At 35.6% G+C, this 21,495-nt stretch overlaps 1 protein-coding gene across 1 annotated transcript in view; it reads left to right on the top strand.

Moving 5' to 3' along the window:
- The first annotated feature begins 584 nt into the window (after positions 1-584).
- The window catches only part of LOC148943117 (ubiquitin-like protein 7), an 80,874-nt gene continuing 59,963 nt past the window's right edge, over positions 585-21,495 (top strand). The window contains exon 1 of the mRNA XM_089102091.1: positions 585-775. Within this exon, the coding sequence (XP_088958217.1) occupies positions 610-775 (166 nt within the window). The 5' untranslated portion in view covers positions 585-609. The remainder of the gene's footprint in view (positions 776-21,495) is intronic.

The raw sequence follows: 21,495 nt of genomic DNA, 5'->3' as shown, positions 1-21,495 counted from the left end.
AAGCACGAGCGCTGTTGAGTTGGAATAAGATTATTTATTTAAAGCACTAAAAAGCTTTAGCATGACGAGCGAGGAGTTGAGAAGGAGGCAGCCCCTTGATATATGGAATAATTTCTGTTTGTTTTGAATGTTGATCCTTACTTTCGGTAGATAATTATTATCTTTTTTTTCCCACTTAGATGTATATTTTGGTAAAAGAAATGTCACTTCACCAAAACAGTTCTTTCCCCCCAGCGTTTGTGTTTTTGGAGCGTCCAGGTTTTTCCAGAGATGTCGTAAGGATTTCTTCCAAAGTATGGGAATTACATGTTTATATGAGTTTTGTGTTTTTACATTAAGTCATTTTGTATGAATGTTTCACATGGATTTTTTTTTTGTTTTTTTTTATTTGATGTTAAATGACTAATTTGAAATTGCTTATAAAGAGTTTTGAATCAATAATGCAACTGGTAAAAAAAAACATCTAGTTTTGAGATTTCAAAATGGGTACGTTTTAGCTAAAAATGACACATCGTGATTCTCAGGTGACAAATTCAGTGGCTGGAATAGTCACAACCCTGCTTCCCATTCTATAATTTTTCTAGAAGGAAGAGAGGAAAAAGTTTAAGAATGTTGACCCTGGAGCTGAATCATAGGCATTTAGAAAATGTTTACTTTGTCAAAGACAGTATTTGCCTGGAAATTGAAGACCGGAATCTAAGACTTATTGAAGCGAAGGCAAAGGAGCTTGCAGAAAGGGCTGGATTGGAGCATTTACTCAATGAATTAGAGCTAGGTAGCCTAACATTTTTCTGACATAGAATGCATGTAGGATAGCCTACAAAATTGTAGGCCAGAACATGCACCTTTGGTCAAAATAGCATAGTCAGTATCCTTTCAGATAGCCTAAGCTTCAGAACAGTGGCATTTACTTAACTCTGAAAATTGCTTTTCTAGGCTGCATAAACAAAAAAAGAGGTAGCTTATAGCCTGGTTATAGAAACTTGATTACTTTCAATTGGACAAAGTGAACATACTATTCAATATTATGAATTTTACAATTAGGCTAATTCATGAATAAGATGTTTAGTATAAGAAATAGACATAGGATAGCCGGTCAATATATACCAAATCATATTATTGAGTTTCAAATAAAGTGAATACACCATTCGATGCCTTTTTTATGCTTATAACGAATAAAATAAGCGTTTCTAGCGGAAAGTAATTTCCGCCCCCCCATATATGCTATACCGACCCGACCACAGACTGCGCAGATATAGGGGGGGGGGCTGAAATTCATTTCCAATGGAAATTCTTATTATATTTATAATCAGCATAAAAAAAGGCATTAAATGGTGTATTCACTTTAGTCCTAACTCAATAATATGATTTGGTATATATTGACCGGATAGCCTACCTTTAGAATCAGAATTCCATTCTGTATCCAATCATATTGTCTCGGGGGGGCAGTCAATAGTGTGATGGAGGGGGAGATGAAGTTATGTCAGCATGGGCGTACATAGCTTCTTGCCTAGGGGAGGGGGCAGTCACTTCTGTGATGAAGGGCAGGTTGGGGAGCTGAAGTTGTATTGGCAGTTCACAAAACCTTACATTACCAGCAAGTTCTATCATACTTATGAAACCCTTATTAATAAGTCATCACCAAAAATTATAAATCATCAATATGCTTCAGTATTAATCTTCTCTTATTACAGCTAAATCTTTCCAAGACATTATGGATGATTGCTTCTTGTTTGACTTTTATTCTATATTGATGTATACTCATCATGCAGAGACCTGTAAAAAAAAGAAACAACAACATGTAAGTAGAAAAAATGATTTGATGATATCTAGCCTATCTATGTTGATATATATCAGTTGCACTAAACATTTGAATAAATAATATGACAATTCCTATATAAACAAGGAAGATATAAAAAGTATCTACAGTAACTAAAATACAATGCTCTAATATCCTGAATATCAGTAGCATTAAAATTGTGCACCTTACAGAAAAGCCTTACAGAACACCTTACAAAAAAAGAATGAAATAGTCAAAATTTGTTAAACAAAGTCTAGCCAAGGCATTAAGAGAATAATGGCCACAATTTGGAACAATTTCAGCTTGGCCTAATTTAAGTTTATTCTTAGTATGTTCCAGAATGTACCAGAATGGACAACTGATACAGAAGAGCAAATACTCATCTCAAGTTAATGCAATACTGGAACTAGCCTAACTGCAAAGGAACCACAACTCAGATCACTGCTTTGTTTTTTCCTATTAAATACTAAGCATGTACACTTTCCAGTGTTAAACATAAGACTATTTTTTTCAAACAGCTTGGATACAAATTAGGTTGACTTAATGACTCCTTCTTATTCTATTGCCATTTTTATGCCCATTTGTGGTGCTTCTCTGGATCCGTTTTTTTTTGTGTCTTTCAAGTTTAAAGCTATATTTTTAATATATTTTATTTTAAAAAATACTTCTTTTTAGTCATAAATATTTCTGATTTTTTCTCTCATTCTCAATGACTTTGACTTGTATTAGTCTTTTGATTTGCAACACAAATTTATTTTGCACTGGGAATGCAGATTCAGCTATTTTTTAGCTTCTGATACTTGCTTATCAATAAAGGTTTTTTTTTTATCAATGAAAAAAAAATTCTTTTCTCAGGAAAATTATCTCTTAGAGGAGGATCCTACCCAAGTCCCAGTTTAGATTAAAAACTAAAAGAAACTGTTGTTCTGTGATAGGAACTATTTAATTGTAATTACCTGACAATCTATCCTCCATCATTGTCTCTGAGCCAGGTCTTTACCCTTCTGAGTGTGCTAAACAACCTTTCTATATTAGCAGTGGTGGGTGGAATGGATATTAGAATGAGTAGACCTTTCTTAACTTCAGGAAAGAACATATCTGTTTCTTTGAGCACGTCCAAGATATTTAGTGTCATCAGTTGTGGATTGGTCATATTCTTCTTTTTCCATAGGTTATACCACAGATCTAATTCAGCCTCAACATGATCAAGGCTGTAATATTCTGCAAATATCCTGGCATTTGTTTTAAACTCTTTAATTTCCATATTCATACGTTTAAGAGGCATTAATGACAACAAATAAAAAGTTTTAGTGTGCTCTTCTGAAAAACGTAGGCTAAGTGAGGTCAGGAGGGAGTCTAAATAATGAATTAGCAGAGACCTTTTCCAATAATCTTCTTCAGTGTCTGCCGGATGGTTTGCTCTGTGGCACTGTTTCCCTGTTTTTCTAGGGACTGATAAAATAATTGATAAAACATCAGCAGACTGACTAGATTAGTTCAAACTTTCAGCCACTATTTCATTAGCATTTTGATGATCATTGGAAATAACATCAATAATTCATAAAATATGACAAGTTGTCTTTATCATGTCATTATTTTTGGCCTGTAGAGCATTAGCTATAGGCTCTAAAATTGCTGAGTATTTTGCAATAATTTTCATGGTAATTACAAAAAACAGATTTTGTTATGGCACTTTGCAGCTGGTAAGCCAATTTTCTTGTCATCTGGTTGCCTTCAATAGACAGTTTTTCCAATCCATTTACAGTTTCAATAAAATTTTGGTCAAAACAATGGATAGATTTGTACTTTTCTGTCCATCTTGTTTCACACATTTTTGTTAAATTTGGAACAACATGTCTTTGTGTTGTTGATTCTTGGAAAAAATTTATCATGTCCTTAATTGTGAAAAAAGCATTTCTTACTTTGGCTACCTTATTTACATCATTGACTACTAGATTGAGTCTTTGGCTAGCACAGTGAAAAAATAGGGCTTTCTTAAGAAAATTTTCTCAGAATAGCCTGAACACCACCTTCCTTGCCCACCATTGTGCTGCATCCATCAACTCCTAGGCCAACACATTTCTCGGGATCCAATCTGTTGTTGTTTAGGAAGGTTTCAATTTGTCTTGCTATCATGGCCGCGTCTTGGGCCTCAAGTAGACTGAATCCTGCAAATTCTTCTTTAATGATGTTTGTATTTTCATCATAGTATCAAAAACCTATGGACTGTTGTTCTTTACTGGCTATATCTGCTGTCTTGTCTGCTAATACAGAATAAAAAGACACATTTTTTACTTCTTGAACAATTTCATCTCTTATTTCATCTCCACACATGGCAATCAACTCGTTCTGAATCTGGGGTGAAATAAATGAAGCATTTTTGCTCTTTACCAAGTGATTTTTCAGTTTTGTGTCACCTGATGCTACTCTCAAGTTGAGTAAATCAAAGAATGCTCAATCATGGCTACCACAGAAAATAATTACAGAAATAATAGATTTGATTATTTCTCTATTTTCTGCAATTGTCTTTTGGTAAGAATTTTGTAACTGTATGTCTACTGGAACACTTTCTAGGAATAACTTACAAGCAGCTGTTGCACTTTTGTGATAGTGGAAGATCATGTGGCTTTTACAATATTCATGCCTATCTTTATATTTGAGAAAAGGTCTTACCATTAAAGAGCCTAAAATTCCTTTGACTGTACAAGGAGCAGGTGGAAATAGGACACAGTATTTACACAAGGGTCCCTTAAGTTTTTGTGAATAAGCCAGCCATGGGTAAAGGTGTAGCCATCAATAGTTGAACTTTCTTTTCAGGTGCATTGCATCATTTTGGAAATCATAGGATTCATGAGGAACCCATGTGTTGCATATGACATCCCTTTTTTCTTCTGGCAAAAGGACAGCATCAGCATTACCTCCAACATAATTACCAATATCATTTTTTTCATAAGGGTAATATATGGTGTCATTGCATGGATAAGATGTAACAACCAAGTCTATAAAGGTTTTTGATGTTGATGGAACAATTTCAGGTGGAGTTAAAGGATAGGGTTTCATTGATTTTATAGAATTATAATCACTTTCACTACTACTATTGTGGTCTTTTTCCTTTTGAAGCCAGAAGTATCTAAAATAAGAAGAAGAGAATCATCAAAACAGTCATCTTTAAGCAAATTGAGCACTAGGATACAATATTACCAGGAATTTTATTTTAAAATCATGAAAAATAAACTTAGATTTGACTGCATTTATCTGTTTTCAAATAGTCTATATATGAAAGTTAAACATCATCACTGCCATCTACCAAAAAGATATTAATAGGCAAAATAAATTAGGTTAAGTTAGATTAGATTAGCTAGATGGCTCTTGCGTATTTGTTTTAACAACGATTTTCAAGACTAGGAGAATAGACATATCTAACTTTTTCAGCAAAGACCTTTTTTGCAAAGATGCCATACTAGGTGACCTTTTTTGCAAAGATGCCATACTAGGTGAGCAATAAAACACTCCAAAAACAATACCAGTTATCACACACAAAACACACTACACCACTACCTTTCTTACCTAACAGATGATTCTGATGTCTTAGTTTGATAAATTGTTTATAACCTTGTATTGTAAGATGTTCAGGACTTTGATTATGTACTTCTGTAACTGTAATAATATCAGCTCCAGTTACTTTAACATAACCCTCAAGTTCCTCATTTTATAAATTTTGAGACTTTCCACATTTAAAGTTAAAAAAAAAAATAACACAATTTGCAGGGAGAGAACCTTTATCTTCACTTCTTTCACTCTTGTACAATTTATTTTTAACAAAATACTAATAAATTAGGTTAAGTTAGGTTAGATTAGTCAGATGGTACTTGACTGTTTGTTTATAGATGATTTTCAAGACTTAGATAACAGACATGAATATTGAAAAATTTGATTGAAAATTAGAAATACGGTGAAAGAAGTGAAGATAAAGGGTTCTCCCCCTGGAAAATATGTTAACTAGGATTATTTTGCATATTATGAAGTAAGAATTGTTTTCTTAACAAGTCTCCATGTGTAGTAAAATGCTCATACATATACGCCATTGAATGCTACCTACTCCTGTCAAAATCTATGATTTCTTTGATTCTATTGCTCCTCTTTTTGCTGCAATTCCATAAAAATTCTTAGTCCTTAATCTAATCCTGAGCCCATCCCATATAAATGAGCTACTGAGTTCATAAGCCTACTTTCATAGTCTATTTAACCATATTTTAATTATTCTGATTTGAATAGACCTATGTATTTTAGTCATTTAGGACAGGTGTACTTACCCTTCTGAAAAAATTTCTGGATATCCATTGATTAGAAAACACTCAAACTTGTTGAACACTTAGGCTGCTTCTTTTCATCAGCCTTATTTGATATACCAAGAGGTAGTAATTTGTACAGGGCTACCACAATGGTTAATTCCTAAAGTGTTAAAATTGCCCAATTTTGTGTGCCAAGCAGTGCTTTTTGGTGCTACAGTAAAAACAAAAATTTGCACCTGTTGTGGTGCAATTTTGATATTGGAACCAATATTTGGACATTTCTGTTTATTTCCAGTTTTTTCAACCATCTACCTTTTATCAACTGCTTTTCGAACCATCTGCTTTTTCAGCCATATCTAATGTAAATTTGAAGGTCTAGGGGGGAGGGGTCAGCTGCCCCCCTCCCTACTCCCATGAGCTGAATATCCCTCTAAAAAGTCTGGACCTGAATTTCCTTACACCCTGTTACAACACATGATAAATATTTACAAAGGAACAAGAAAAAAGACCAAAAATTACTTGAAAACGATAGCTGATATGCTTTTGACTGTATTCCCCTAGAAGCATGTAAATTTGCATGCACTTATGCCATTATTAAGAGCATAAAAGTACCGGATAATGGAACTGCAAAGGCAGTGGAGACAGTGGAGGAATTACAGGTAAAGATTGGTACCATGGTTTTATGGATTGCCTTAAAACTCTATCAGTAAGAACGCCAAAAACTACAAGCCTATGACGGACAACTGCTTTCAACTGTCACAGTGTAGGAGCTTTCTTTAACAACCTGGATTGAGGCCTATATAAACACATGTTCAGACCACAAGACATTTGAAGTTTTGACGAATCAGGTCTGAAAAAATCCACAATCCTGGTAAAATCATTGCACAGCGAGGCCAGAAGTAAGAAGGGAAGATCACGTCAACAGAAAGAGGTCAGTTGCCAACGATTTCTGTTGTTTTTAATGCGTTTGAACCACACTCCCTTTTTTATATATATCTCGGCAAAAACAGAGTCTGGAAAGATTACATAAGGACATTTCACCAGGAACCATCATAATCTTCTCAGAAAATACTTCTTATTAGAGGACTGCCTCTCATTCTTTGCTTTACTTGCAGCATTTTATCAATCAAGTCAAACCCAAAAAATCAACAGGAAAAAAAATATAAAAAAGTCAGAAGTGCTCACTAACCCCCCTATATAAGAATGCATTACTGCTAGGATAAAAGCTGTATCTGCCAAAAAGCCCTAGTCCTGGAACGGAAGAAAGTCAGACAAGTGAAAAGACTAAAAAGCAAAAGGCGTGTCTCTCGCAACAAGAGTTACAGTTAGAGTGACGATTCTGACCTAGATGATGCTGTATACAACAACTCTTCAGACCCCAGCATAGATATTGAAGACAAGCCCCCTACCAGCAACTTCTAATTTGACACTCAGAAAGTCAAGGCTGGTGATTACATTCTGATAGAGCTGAAGAGCAAGAAAGGGAATTTTGTTCACAATATTATTATTATCAAAAAGTAGCAAACTGAAGAACTTAAGATCCCTTTTTGGAAGGAGACTGGAGTAAGAGACTTTGCACTAACTGACGAGATGGATTGTGTCTTAAAGACAGAAGTTGAAATAAAACTGCTATCACTGGAAGGTAGAACACCAAGATTAGCGGAGCGGCTTACTTTCGGTGTTGATCAGTCAATGTATAATTTGAAATTAATACTCTTTATTTTTTTTAAACCTTAATGAAGTTCATTTTGTCGTTTCTATGCTAACCATATTCTTTCTTAATTTTATAGTCGAAAAACATTTTTAATGTTCCCCTGGTCACTTTTCTTTTTCTTTTGTCCGGTGGCCAAACATAAGCCAGAGACGACCAAACCAGTGCTGGGGTGGCCCAGGTTTGGCACTCTTGACCACTTGGATAGAGAGGCATCCAGGTGGAAAAATGGCGGAGTATTTCTAATTGTCTTTTTCAAGGATGGTATTGAATGAGTTACTTTTGCTTTGGGTTGCTCAGCAACTTCTTATCGCTTGAATCAATTCATGGAGAATTAAATAAGTCAAAATCAGCCGATCGTGGGCCAGTCTCCTATCTATATATCGGACCAAAGATCAATATTGAAGATCGAAACGTAATTGTTGATATCATAAACGATATTTGGAAATTTCTGTTTATTTCCAGCTTTTTTAACCATCTACCAGGTAACATCCAACAAAAAATTCCAACATACGAAAATTTCTCGCTAATATCTATTGTAATTTGAAGTTCTAGGAGGGGGGCCGCTGCCCCCCCCCCCCCCCCTGCCCCCTTCCCTACGCCCATGTATCCAATTATAGGCTAGCATTCATTTGTATTTTAATGCGTTCATTTGTATTTTAATTATAATTCTAGTTTTGCTACTTTTTGCTATCTTGGATAGGGGTTAGCTTAGGAAAATGAAACTTTCAGTAATGGATCCAGGGTCAAAAACATACTCTGGGAAGGTATTGCTAAGCTAGTAAATTTCTAGGGGGCCATATAATTTAGCTAGGATGAAAGTGAAAACATCATTTGATGCCTTTTTTTTATGCTCTTTCATAATTCACTAATTGATTCTGGTGCTAGTTGCATCTTGGGCCCTTAAAGGGTTATGGTAAATTTGCAGTGGGCCATATAACTCAGCTAGGATGAAAGTGAAAAAATCATTTGATGCCTTTTTTTATGCTCTTTCATAATTCACTAATCGATTCTGGTGCTAGTTGCATCTTGGGCCCTTAAAGGGTTATGGTAAATTTGCAGTGGGCCATATAACTAAGCTAGGATGAAAGTGAAAAAATCATTTGATGCTTTTTTTTATGCTCTGTCACAATTCATATATAATACTTTAAGTGTTCAAAATACAATTAGCCCCAGAAGCAATTATTGAATTATGAAAGGGCATCAAATGATGTTTTCACTTTCATCCTAGCTAAATTATAGGGCCACCTAGAAATTTACCACCAAGCCATTATGTTAACCCTCTTCTGATTTCTAACGATAAAATAAAAGTTCAAAATAGGGATAAAATCCTTTTTAATAGACAGTGTATAATAAATTTCACAAAAAATACCAAAAAAATTTCAGTCAAATATACAGTGACCGTCATCAGTTTTACTACTGAACAGATTCTATATTTTTCACCTGTAGATGCCAAATCTATTAGGTATCTCACTGCTTTGACTGTTGCAACTACTTCTGCTTGAAACACTGTAGTTATATCACTTAATTTAATCAATTAACTATATTCTTGGATGGAATTTTAAAAGCAGCCCCCACTTTATTGTCCACTTTGGATGCATCTGTGAAGATATTGACAGTCTCAAGATATTGCATTTCTTTTGTCATCTTGAATGATTGATCATAATCTAGATTATCCCACTTTTCAAATTCGATATTGCACTGGTATGGGATGGATTCCCACTGAGGGGTTATGAACATATTAAGCACTCTCAACATTGATGTAAACTGACAATCCATTTGAAACTCTTCCATTATCTCCTTTGCCCTCACAATACCAAATTGTGGTTTCCATGAACACCACAATCTTCCCTCTTTTGGCATTCTTGATTTAATTGGATTCAACTGGTCAGCTATCCATGTCTTCCATAAAAACTTTACTGTTGCTATGTCTCTCCTGCTACCTAGCTTCTCGATTCCACTTTCTGATTCAGGAAAGCTCCATGGAGGTGTCTTTCTTGCTCCAAAAGCTGTCCTTAAAGCACTGTATTGGGTAGTTTCCAGCTCCTCTAACAAAAACTTAGATGCTACCATAAAAATTATTCCTCCATATTCCAATTTCACTCTTATGTATTTTATATAAAATTCCATGAAAAAATTGGGTTTTGGGCCAAAATTTGCTCCACATAACATTTTTATAATATTTAATCTTTTGGCACATGTTTTCTTTAACTGTCTTCTTATATGAGCTTTAAACATCAGATTTCTATCAATGGTAATTCCAAGCCATTTAAATTCATTCATGGTTTCAATTTGTTCCTCATTTAGAAAAAGACAAAGAGCAGAGTACTTTTTTTTTGCATGATTACCATTGCTTTGGCTTTCTTGACCAAAAACTGCACACAGTTTTCCTTGGCCCATGTTTTCACTAATTTTATTTTCTCCTGGGCCACTTGTTGCCCCTCCTGAATACTATCACACACTATCCACTCACACACTACTATCACATCATTATTCCATTATCATCAGGAAAAATTCCAGCTCTATCCTCTCCTGTATCCAGTGGTATATCAAATTCATTTATATTGTAATAATCTGGCCCCAATGAGGAGCCTTGTGGAATGCTGTGTTTTCTCAGTACCTTTGTTTCCAAATATGACCCCAGCCATTTAAACTTTTGCCTCTCAATTACTTGGACTATCTGTCTTGACTTTTCTCTTTCTACAATTAGCCATGTCTTGATGCAACCTACTGCAAAATGCTTGATAACTTCAATTCAAAATCAACACAACCTACTGCAAAATACTTAATAACTTTAATTCAACAGGTTACATCAAATGGGTTCCAGTTCAAGTCAAATGGGGTTACTTTGAACTAAAAGTACCTTTTTTTCTCCTTTATCTTGCAATAACTTTTGTAAATGGTAACATAACAACCTAGAAAAACATTTCCACATGTATTTCTGACTGCTGAAGAGGGTGGATGTTGCAGATTTTTTCTATCCCTTCCCACATGGTCATAAATTTTTTTAGAAAATGGTTTTCAAAGTTACCCACACTTTGTCCAACTTTGAACAAACATTATTTTATTTTATGTACTGTTCATGTAATTTCCTAATTTGTTCAAAGTTGGCCATGCTTTGGGTAAGTTTGAACAACCACTTATTTACAGACTTTTTTCTCTAAGATTCAATGTAAAAAAGGTCGCTTATATTGAACAAAATTAAGGAAAAACACAGAAAATTAGACTAAGATCATGTCAAAAAACAGAACTTGCTAAAAAATCCCAGAAAACTGGAGGCTAGAATTTGTGTTCTTTGCAAAGTTTTTGTATGACTTTGTAACTTCATGGTGGCCTGCAATTTGGAAGGGGCCATGTCCTTTTCAAACAAGTGGTCCAGCAAAAACATATCTTTCTTCAACAACACTGACATCATCTTTCTTGGACCAGTTGTAACTGAAGTCAGCATTGCTCACATGTTCCATAAATTTGAACTTCGCCATCCCCTCATCTGGAAAGTCTTCTGCTTGTCCAATGTAGAAATCTTTCTCATAGAACACAGCAGAGAAGTCAAACAGTTTAATTGGAGGACCCAAGTCCTTCTTACAAGTAGAATTGTCACCACCCTGTTCACTGTTCTGGCCTTCATCCCAACTAAGTTCACTGGAATCATTGCACAGTTTTTCCAGTAAGTCGTCTGATGCATTGTCAGATGAGCAGTCTAGATTCAGGACTTCTTATAACTTTTTTCCAGCTCCCTTTCCTTTATTTGGCTTCATTTTAGCTTTGCCAGATTTCACTTCACTTGTCCTTGAATCCTCAAGATCTTTATCTTCTCTGTTGCTTGATTCAGCTAGTGATTTTCTGGGAGCCTTGTTAAGCTTTGTTTGCTTACAAAACAAAGTACCAACAGTGACAAACCACCTTTTTTCAAAGAAAGTTATGACAGAATCACCAATTGCCTCACGGATTTCGTCATTTGATCGCCTATCAGGAATATCTTCAATGCAATGCTTGCTGTCAAAGCATGTTGTGAACCCATTTTGAAGGTTGACATTGTCATCCTTTGCCAGCTCATCCCAAAGGAGCTTCAATAGCTTTGGAAACACCTCCTTCTGGACTGAATTTTCCGCAGGGTTTTCCAAACAATATACTGCATCATTCACGAACATTTGTAACACTTTTATAGTAGATCTGTTCTTTCTAAACCCATAGTGAACATCTTTCAAAGTGTTTGTTTTTCCCCTTTCCATGTAAGCCTCTCCTTAACCATTCTTTTCCTAACACAGGTAGTAGAGTAATCATCCTTAAGTTTTCAGTTTTTGAAGGATATTTGCCTTGTTTAGGAATCATAGTCACTACCCCATCCTTCCATGTTTTTGGAAATTTTCCATCTTCTCAGGCTTTGTTAATAGTTTCTAACAATGTTTTTATCCATTTGTCACTTCAATGTTTGATATACTGTAGGTAAATAATGTCTAAACCTGGTGCTGTTAATGGTAACTTTTGAATCACTTTCTTTAACTCCTTTACCATAAAATATCTGTTATAATCCATATCATTTTCTATTTGAGAGAGTCTTGTTACCTTAGCAAATGTATATTTTTTATCATCATTAAAATTGTCTGGTCTTCCAATCACTGACTCTACAAAATCTGCTGCTTTATTTGCTTTTTCTTGTTCTTCCACTAACTCCTCTCTGTTAATTATCAAGGGTGGGTTACCATTATCTTCTTTCTTCCCTGTAACCAATTTTATCACTGTTTTATACATTCTACTTGCAGGTTATCTAAAATCCAACATCTATAGAAATTCTTGATACAAAATTTTCTTTGCTTCCACTGTTTGGTGCTTAAAGACTGCATATCTTCTTTGACACATTAAAATTTTTTCAAAGTTTGGGAAGTGATTGCACCTTGTTCTTGCCTCTAATAACTGTTTCTTTTCAACTGTATATTCATTGTTCCACCAAGCACTCAGTTTACTCTTTTACTTTTTGGAGCCAGTTCTTGTGCTACTCTAAGACTGAATTTTGAAATGCATCTATCTTTCCATTGACATCTTCACAACAGTTCACTCCTGACTGAACTTCTGTTTCTTGTAATTTATTCTTAAAAGCTTCCTAGTTAATCTTCTTTAAATTCACTTTGCAAGTTTCTTCATAATTTTTGCATATACTGTTATCTTGAGAAATATCTACCAAAATGGGAAAATGATTACTACATAGGGTGGATTCCTTGTCACTTGCTATTGATGCTTTTGGTGCCAATGAAGCTGATCCTATGGCCAAGTCTATGGTCACTGATCTTCCTGTTCTGCTATTGATTCTAGTTGGTAAATCCTTTGGAATAAACAGGCAGATATCTGAGTTTTTCATTAAAAATTCAAAGATTGTTCTCCCATTTCTATTATCATTTCCACATCCACACCAGAGACCATTGTGCACATTTAAATTGCCCCTTCACATTTAAAGTGCCCCTTCAGGCACTGTTTCTATAATTTTTTCTAGACCTTGATCACTTAAAAGTTAGTTACCGTCTGGTATATAAGTATTGAATATATTCAGCTTTACTTTATTTTTAAGATGCATTTTGCACCCAACAACCTCCATTTGATAATCCTCTTGTATTGATAAATGAATTGGGATATAATTGATTTTCTTATTCCAATTATTAATTTCCAATAATCACTCCACCTCTCTCTTTATTCCATCTATCTAAGCTCACTATTTTATAATCTCTGAATGATGGATTTATATATGGTTTCTAATAAGTCTCTTGAATGCAAAACATGTCTATATTATTCTTAATGCAATAATCTAGTTCTAGATCCTTATTAACTTTAACCAATGATCTTGTATTCCAAGACATAATTTCTATGTATGATTTAACAGTCATTTATTTACACTCTGATTCAAAATAAGGCTGCTATTCATTTGCATGATTCCCAAACTTTCAATAAAATTCCACAGTTTATCTACTTTTTCTCTGATATGCAAGTTCTCTATGATTAAAAGTTCTGGTGATAACACTAGACCAATGACAATCTTGTTTATAGTAATATTCACTATTCTTTGCTGCATCTGACTAATTTCTTTATCCCTAAGAGACATGTTGATTTTTGCTTGTTCTTATATGCCTGTTTGTTAGTCACTTCAGGTTGTGACCTATAAACTATTTCAGCTCTTCTAAAACTCATTTGATGTCTTTCTGCAACTTTTAGAATCCTGGTATTTCTTTGTCTGACACTACATTGCATTGAAGTTGATGGGTGGTTAGATAAGATAAGATATTTATTTCAGAAAATGGCTATCACAAGCCCCGAAGGGCCGAATTCGCATTTCGGGTCATATAATAAAAAAAGACATAAATAGCACAACAACTAAAAACTGGCTAAACAATGCCAAAAACAACAATATCAGAAAGGCAAAGCCATTCATTAGTCTAACAAAAAGTGTCAAATGTAAGAAAGTTAAAAAGGCACAAATTAAAACAAAACCAAAAAAAAAAAAAAAAAAGTTGAGATAAAAATAATGTTAAAAAGGTTCAAAAGAGAATATATAAAAAGGGGAGGGAACGTAAGAGCCAAACGGACACCAGCATGGGTATCACCAGTAAAAAAAAAAAAAAAAAAAAAAAAAAAAAAAAAAACTAGTGGTTTTTTTTATCAGTAATGAAGGGGACAAAGGTTTTTTTCATATCTGGAGGTTAAACAACGGGTGGGGGACAAGATAGGGATGGGTTCAGATACAGTACGTGGCAGGCGGTGTCTGGATGGGGAGTATCTTATAGGGAAAATGTTTTCCGTGTGAAGGTTTATTATTGTATTTTTTGCAAAACGGAGGCACAACGTTCCTCTCCTGTGTTCAAGAGTTCGCAACTTGGCCTTTTAGAAAGAATGAATATGGTGCCAAAGTTTCTTTAAAAATTATTCTTAGGGCTCTTTTTTGAAAAGATTCATTTTTTTCTGATTCATCACGGGAGATGCCAGGATGCCAAACTGGACAAGCATATTCAAGATACGGGCGGACGAAGGAATTATAGATCCTTAAAGAATGGGATGGGGGGATGTTAAATTTATTCAAGAGCTTAAGGAGAGACATAGGCGCATTAGATCTACGGACAATATCTTTCACGTGGATATCCCGCTTTAAATTAGAGGAAATTGTAACCCCAAGTAATTTAAGGGAAGACACAGAAATATCTGGGGGGATAGGGTCAAGGAAGGCGGGAATAGATTTCAAGAAGTTTATCGTCATTATATTTGATTTAGTGGAATTTACTTTCATATTTAGGTTCTTAGCTTCATCCGAAATGTGGGTTAGAATTTTAAGGGGGTTACTTTTAATATTCCTGTGACATACTTCGAGGATCGTCAAGTCATCCACGTATTTCCACCTATGGGGGAAGACCTTACCAATATCATTAATCATGACTAGAAATAAAAGTGGTCCCAATAAGGTTCCTTGAGCAATTCCACAATATATAGGGAGGGGGTTAGAGAAAATATTTTTGTATTTAACAACTTGGGATCTATTTGAAAGAAACGATATAACAATATTTACTAACAGAGGATCAAGTTTAAAGTTAACCAGGAGTGAACAAATTAGGGTGGTGTGGTCAACCAGGTCAAAAGCTTTTTGGAAATCAACCAAGATAAGGTTCAGCCAAACATTTGGTTTATCAAGGTTATTCACGATGGTATGCATTAAGTGCACACGGTAATGGGTGGTGGAAGTTTTCTTTAAGTTACTAAACTGCCGGGTGTCAATACCCGGACAAATTTTATCCTTAAGCTAGTCACAGAGGAAACCTTCATAAAGTTTGGAAAAAACAGAAGTGAGCGTAATGGGGCGACTGTTGGCGAAAGTCAGACTGGCGCATTTTTTTAGGGACAGGTGTTATAAAACCTTGCTTCCAGCAACTTGGGAATGTACCAAATTTTGTGATGGGGTTGAAAATATCTGATAAAGGCTCAGCAATTTTGTCCGAAAAGGCTTTAATTAAGTCAACTGGGATGTCCAAGGGACAAATACTTGATTTTCTAAGCTTAAAAATTTTATTTATAACATCAGAGGGAGAAATAAAGGGGAAGGAAGTATTGGGAAGAATAGTTGGACTTGAGCCAGTGAAAGGGGGGAGACTTTGCACGATGGAAGCAAGGTACAAGTTTAGATCGTTGGCAGTCTTACTAGGGGGTTCAGGGAGATGAAAATCAACTTCGGAAGGACTTTTTCCACATATTTCTTTAATTTTTCTGTACCATTGCTTGGGTTTGTTAGAATATAGATCTTTGACTTTATTATTATAATAATGAGAAGCTGCTTTTCTTAATTTTTTCTTTAGGAACTTCCTTAGACTATTAGCCTCAGTAATACGATCTGCTTTGAAAAAATTGATTTTTTTTCTTATAAGTTTTTTAAAAGACTCAGTAACATAATGATTATCTGTAGAACACGTTTTAAATTTTTTCTCAGGGAGGTGGAATTCATAATTACTCCTCAATAGATTTTGGAGGGACAAAGCCATGTAGTCAACGTCATTTGTTTGATACACAGTGGATCAATTTTTAGTAGTAATCCAAGAGCCAAAATTGTAAAGTCCTGAGTCAATAAGAGGTCTATAAGCGGTTTGAGTTATAGAAAACGATTGTTTAACTTTATCCAGTGGAGATAGAAGGCTAAAGTGGTAACTACTGCCTAGAGGGGGCAAAGTGGAGACGGGTTTGTAAAACATCGAAAGATTAGTGCAAATTAAATCAAGAGTAGTATTGCCTTTTGTAGTAGGGACATTAACGACCTGTTTTAAATTAAAAGCGTTACATGTAGAATCTAGTCTTAAATCGTTTACGTCACCCATCAGGAAAATTCCTGCATTTGGGTATTTTGATAGTATAAAGTCATCACTTGCATTTAATTTTTCGATAAAACTTATTTTGTCAGTGGATCTCCCATTAGGGGAGTAATAAAAAAAAACAAAGGACAAATAAATTTAAAGGACACGGTAATACTTCAGATCGAACATATACCTACATAACTTTATCAAAGAGATTAAGACACGAAATTGGGCCTTTACTGGTATATATATCATTAAAGACAGAGAACAAAATTCCACCACCTTTCTTACCCAGAGGGTGGTTTTCTTGTCTGAGTTTAATAAATTGATAAAAATTGTCAATCTTTAACATGTTCAAATTTTAAGGTTGAACTTCAGTAATAGAGATTACGTCTAATCTATATATTTTAGAAAGGGTGTCTAATTCATTAAGTTTTTCAAAGTTAAGGCTTTCAGCGTTGCTCAACAAAAGTTTGGGGAATCGAAAGCGACTTGTGAAGGTACCGTTTTTACACTTTACTTTTTTTTATATCAATGTTGCTGTCGAAGGTTCTCGTGGAATTCCGAACAGGGCCTAAAGTCCGATAGTGAGAACAAGGGACGGGGGGAACAAATCTGTATTTTTAAAATGCGTATGTATTTGAATTAGCAGGTACTTGTAGAGACTCTAAACAGCGATAATTATTTGAAGTTTTAGAAACTCTGCATGGAGGTGTTAAAAGAGGATCATTCTGCCTGCTTACTTTTAAACCAGGGTCATACTGGTAGAGTAGCCAGGGGGGATAAAGTGCAAGGGAAGGGAGAAAGGTTTCATGGTGACCTGGGAATAAGTCAAGTTGAGAGTGTTCTTTAAATGGGGGGGTCGGGGGGCAAGATGATACTGCGGGAGGGAAGTACGGTGGGGGGCCTCTGAGAGGGGAGGGGTTTGTTTCGGCAAATAACGGGTGGAGTCCAGAACCGGCTGGTAACTTTTTGGACGCACGGAGACGAAAGGAGTCGAAAGGAAGTGGATTTTTGGGAGAAATATGAGTGAGGGGCGGGGAGGGGGGTTTGGGGATGGTCCGAATTGAGTGAAGTGATTTTGGGGATTGGACTGACTGGGCACGCGTAAGTACTTGGGGTGGAGGATTATTTCGAGGGATGGATTCCTGTGGTATACTGCTCTGTATCGGGTCTGGAGGGGGATAAGACTGAAAGTCGAATGGAACACAAACAAGGGGAGGGGGGTCTTGAATACTTTCGGCGTCGCTCTAAAAAACGTTGGGTTTTAAACCTGCGCTCCAATCCTGGAGATGTATGATCAAAAGTACACGACTTATCAATACAAGATAAAACAGAACACAGATTAGCATGGTCAAAAATACACTTATAAGACGAAAAAACTCCTAAAATAAACTGGCGACAAATATGCAGAAACTTGCATTGTCTGCAAAACTTGCAGAAACCACTATCAATGGAGTTGCAGATTACATTTTCCTTTCTGATTGTTTTTACATTTATTTCACTTTTATCTCTCTCCTTCGTAATTTTTTCAAAGATGACACAAATGTCATCGTCTGGTAATGACTTCTCTATAACCTTTTTGTTTAGTTCATTATCACCATATAATTTATGTGAAAAGCCGGAAGTCACTGGACTATTAACGAACTCAAGGGCGTCATCAGTAGTCATACTACACGTAGGTATTTGTAAGCTCTCATGGGATACTCTGCAATTAATGCTGGATTTGCTGAACTCAGATAACTGATTCCCTAGGGTAATAATAATTGCTTCGTTGTTTTTTAAATTCTTTTGTAATTTGGTGATTTTCAATTTAAGAGTCACCTGATTGCTCTATAGACTGTCGAATTCATCCTCCATAAGGAGGTGTTGTGAATTATGGGAGTTGGTAATTTCACTTAATTCTTGAATTTCAAGATCATGTTACTGGAGTATATCGTTACCATTTTTTTGGTCATTGAGAAGATTTTCAACTTTTTTTTTTCAAATCTTCAATGGCTACTTCATGCTCTGAATTCTTCTCTAACTGGGAATTATATTTAGCTCGGAGATCAGCCAGCTGTTTGATGTGTTTAACACAGTCAACACAAGGGGGGACTTGGGAAGCTTGATTTTTTGAAATTGATTTTGGGGTTGTAGTTTTTGTGGCAGACTTGGGCGTAGAACGTGGTTTAGAGACAAGGGGTAGAGAAAGTGGTGTTAAAGGTGATGCGGGGTCCTCATTCAAAGAACGGGGGGACTGGCAGTTTAAACAAAACCACTCACCACATTGTTTTCTCTTCTCAATAGAAATGCCTGCACATTTTGGATGAAACCACTGCTGACACCGACTGCACTGCACTGTTCCACTGGCGGCACGAAGTCTGCACTCAGGGCATGTGTATTTTATGGGCCTTGACATAATAGCGAAACAATAAATCCAGTTAATATAGATCAAAACTGGTCAATGACTGAAACTTGGATTATAATAACTTCCAAAAACGGGTTTCAAAAATTTAACCCAGCATAGGTGTTAACAGGTCAAAACCATAAAAATCGATGTATTTATATAAAGATGTTCCATTTTGTAGATTGCTGTTCTTTGTTTGACACAGTCCAGATGCATGCTTGCCAGCACATTGTAGGCAAATTTCTTTTTTTGCTGGGCAATATTTCTTTACATGTCCATATCTTTGGCACTTATGATATTGTAGTAATTGTCTATTATATTCATGTATAATCCTCCTCCCCCCCCCCCCATTCAGACAGCTGGGGGAAGGGAATTATTTTCAAATGTAAGCAATATTGCTAGACTGTCTTCCATTTTCCTAGTCTCTCTATTAAATCTTTTTGCCTTTTGGCCCTAATTATTGGAATTGGGCTATCTAAACTATCTAAAATATCATCCTCTGAAACTTCAAGGGGGTATTACTGTCTCACCTCTTCTCTTGGCCTCTATTGCCAAGCCACACATTTGACTTTGCTTCAAAATTTTCTCGGCTATCTCATTTTTCTCAAAAATAACCATTTTCCTTCTTTCACTAAAAACTCAAACTTGTTTTCTTTTAATAGTTCTTTCATACACTTTGAGAGTCTGAAATCTTCTGGAAATCTTCTTGATTCTGCTTCCTCTTTTACTTCAATTATTATAATCTTAAAAACTATTCTTCTGGGATTTCAAAATTATTGATATTTTATTTAATAAAAATATTATTGATATTTAATTTTGTTGACACCCACTGTCTCTGTTTGGTTCCATATTTATCTCTTGCCTTCCATCTTTTGGAACCTGGGACGAGAGTCCACCATTATTTACTAAATTATACTTTTTCATTTGAGGCTGTTGACACTCCACATTTGTAGCTCTTCCTTTTGTAGCTGATTTGTTGCCTATTTCAGTGTTCACACCTTCTGCAATATAGGGGTTAACACAATTGAACATGTCTATTTCCTGTTCATCATATGCTTCTCTGCTACTTGGTTGGGGTGGATACTCCTGATCAAGTAGTGGGCTGTGTCTATTTTGCATGGGTACCATTGGTACATAGGATGATGCACTGGGCAAGCACATGTTATTAGGGCTATTGGATTGGTATAAAAATTTGCCCATACTGGTTAACTACAGGCACTGTTGTTAGTCCTTGAATACTTTGGTAGCCATAGGGGATTTTGACCAGAGCCCCTGATGGCTCCATTATTGTCCACTTTCCTCTTCTTGCAACAAATATTCTTTAAGTCTTTCCAAATTAACAATATTTTATCTCCTTCCACACTACACGTCCTTTTCAATTCTGTGGTAGTTGAATTGGATAACTTTAAAATGTCTAAAATTCACAATCAATGATTTGCTTCAATCTTTTCTTCTCTCTCTGAAAATGCAATTCCTTTTATTTGAGTAGAATTCTAAGTCATATTTTTTCTAAATTTAGGAAATGTGTTTGCAGATCTTTGAAACCTCACAATTTGGGACTGAGCAAAGTTGTGAAGCTGAAAATAGTTTTATTGCACTTCATTTTAGCAGAAGATATATTGTGCAAGGTTTCACTTTCATAACACAACAAATTTTAAAGGTCTTCAATGGTCACTGCCCTCTACAGAGAGGAGTAATGGTAGGTATGTCAAAAAGGTCTTCCCAGGAAATACTTTAGTTCATGGGTCAGCAACGTGTGGCCTGTGGGCTGCACGCAGCCTCCAAGGTGTCTTGATGTGGCCTGCAAGATCCTTGCTGTAACACACCTGACAGACCAAATTACACACTATACCAATACACAAAGGAGTGAAAGAAGGTACCATCTAGCATTCTAAAAAAAAAAATATCCATAAATGCCATCAAGCATAGTTAGTTTGATGTTCAACCATCTGGACCAATTATTTTGGCATGTTTCAATTTTTGTTTCTGAGTAAACCTACCACAAAGTTGGGAAATACCCCCAAAAAACATCTTGTCTCTTGATTTTTTTTGTTTTTTCTTCTTTAGTTCAGTAAAATTTAGTGTTTGTGGTAGAGTGGCATAATTGCATCAAAATCCTTGGGGAGGGGGCAAATTTGGAGCCAATTTTCCTAAGTCAAGTGAAAATTGAAAAATGAGTCATATATTACCACAAAGGCAAAGATATTCTAAAGAAAACTGACCTGTTTCTCTGGATACTTGAATTTATGCAGGCTCATCTTAATTTTGAAAAGATTTTTTAAAGAAACTAAATTTCATCAGGGGGGGGGGGCAAGTTGAGGTCTGGGAGGGAGGGGCAAACTTGGGTCTGAAGGGGGCAGTTTCCTGCCCCCTGCCCCATAGCAAATTACACCCCTGTTGTGGTACCAAATGGAGGCCAAACTATCTGGTTATGTTAGTGGCCATCTTGTGTCAAAATAATCAAAAGAGGTAAAAACAATGCTTGATTT

The sequence above is a fragment of the Artemia sp. Qi Xiang Cuo genome, chromosome 16 (assembly GCF_049724085.1).
Source record: "Artemia sp. Qi Xiang Cuo chromosome 16, ASM4972408v1, whole genome shotgun sequence".
In the NCBI taxonomy this organism is placed as follows: Eukaryota; Metazoa; Arthropoda; class Branchiopoda; order Anostraca; family Artemiidae; genus Artemia; species Artemia sp. Qi Xiang Cuo.
Note: the sequence above shows the minus strand (reverse complement) of the source record. Positions and strands in the feature narration are given on the sequence as shown.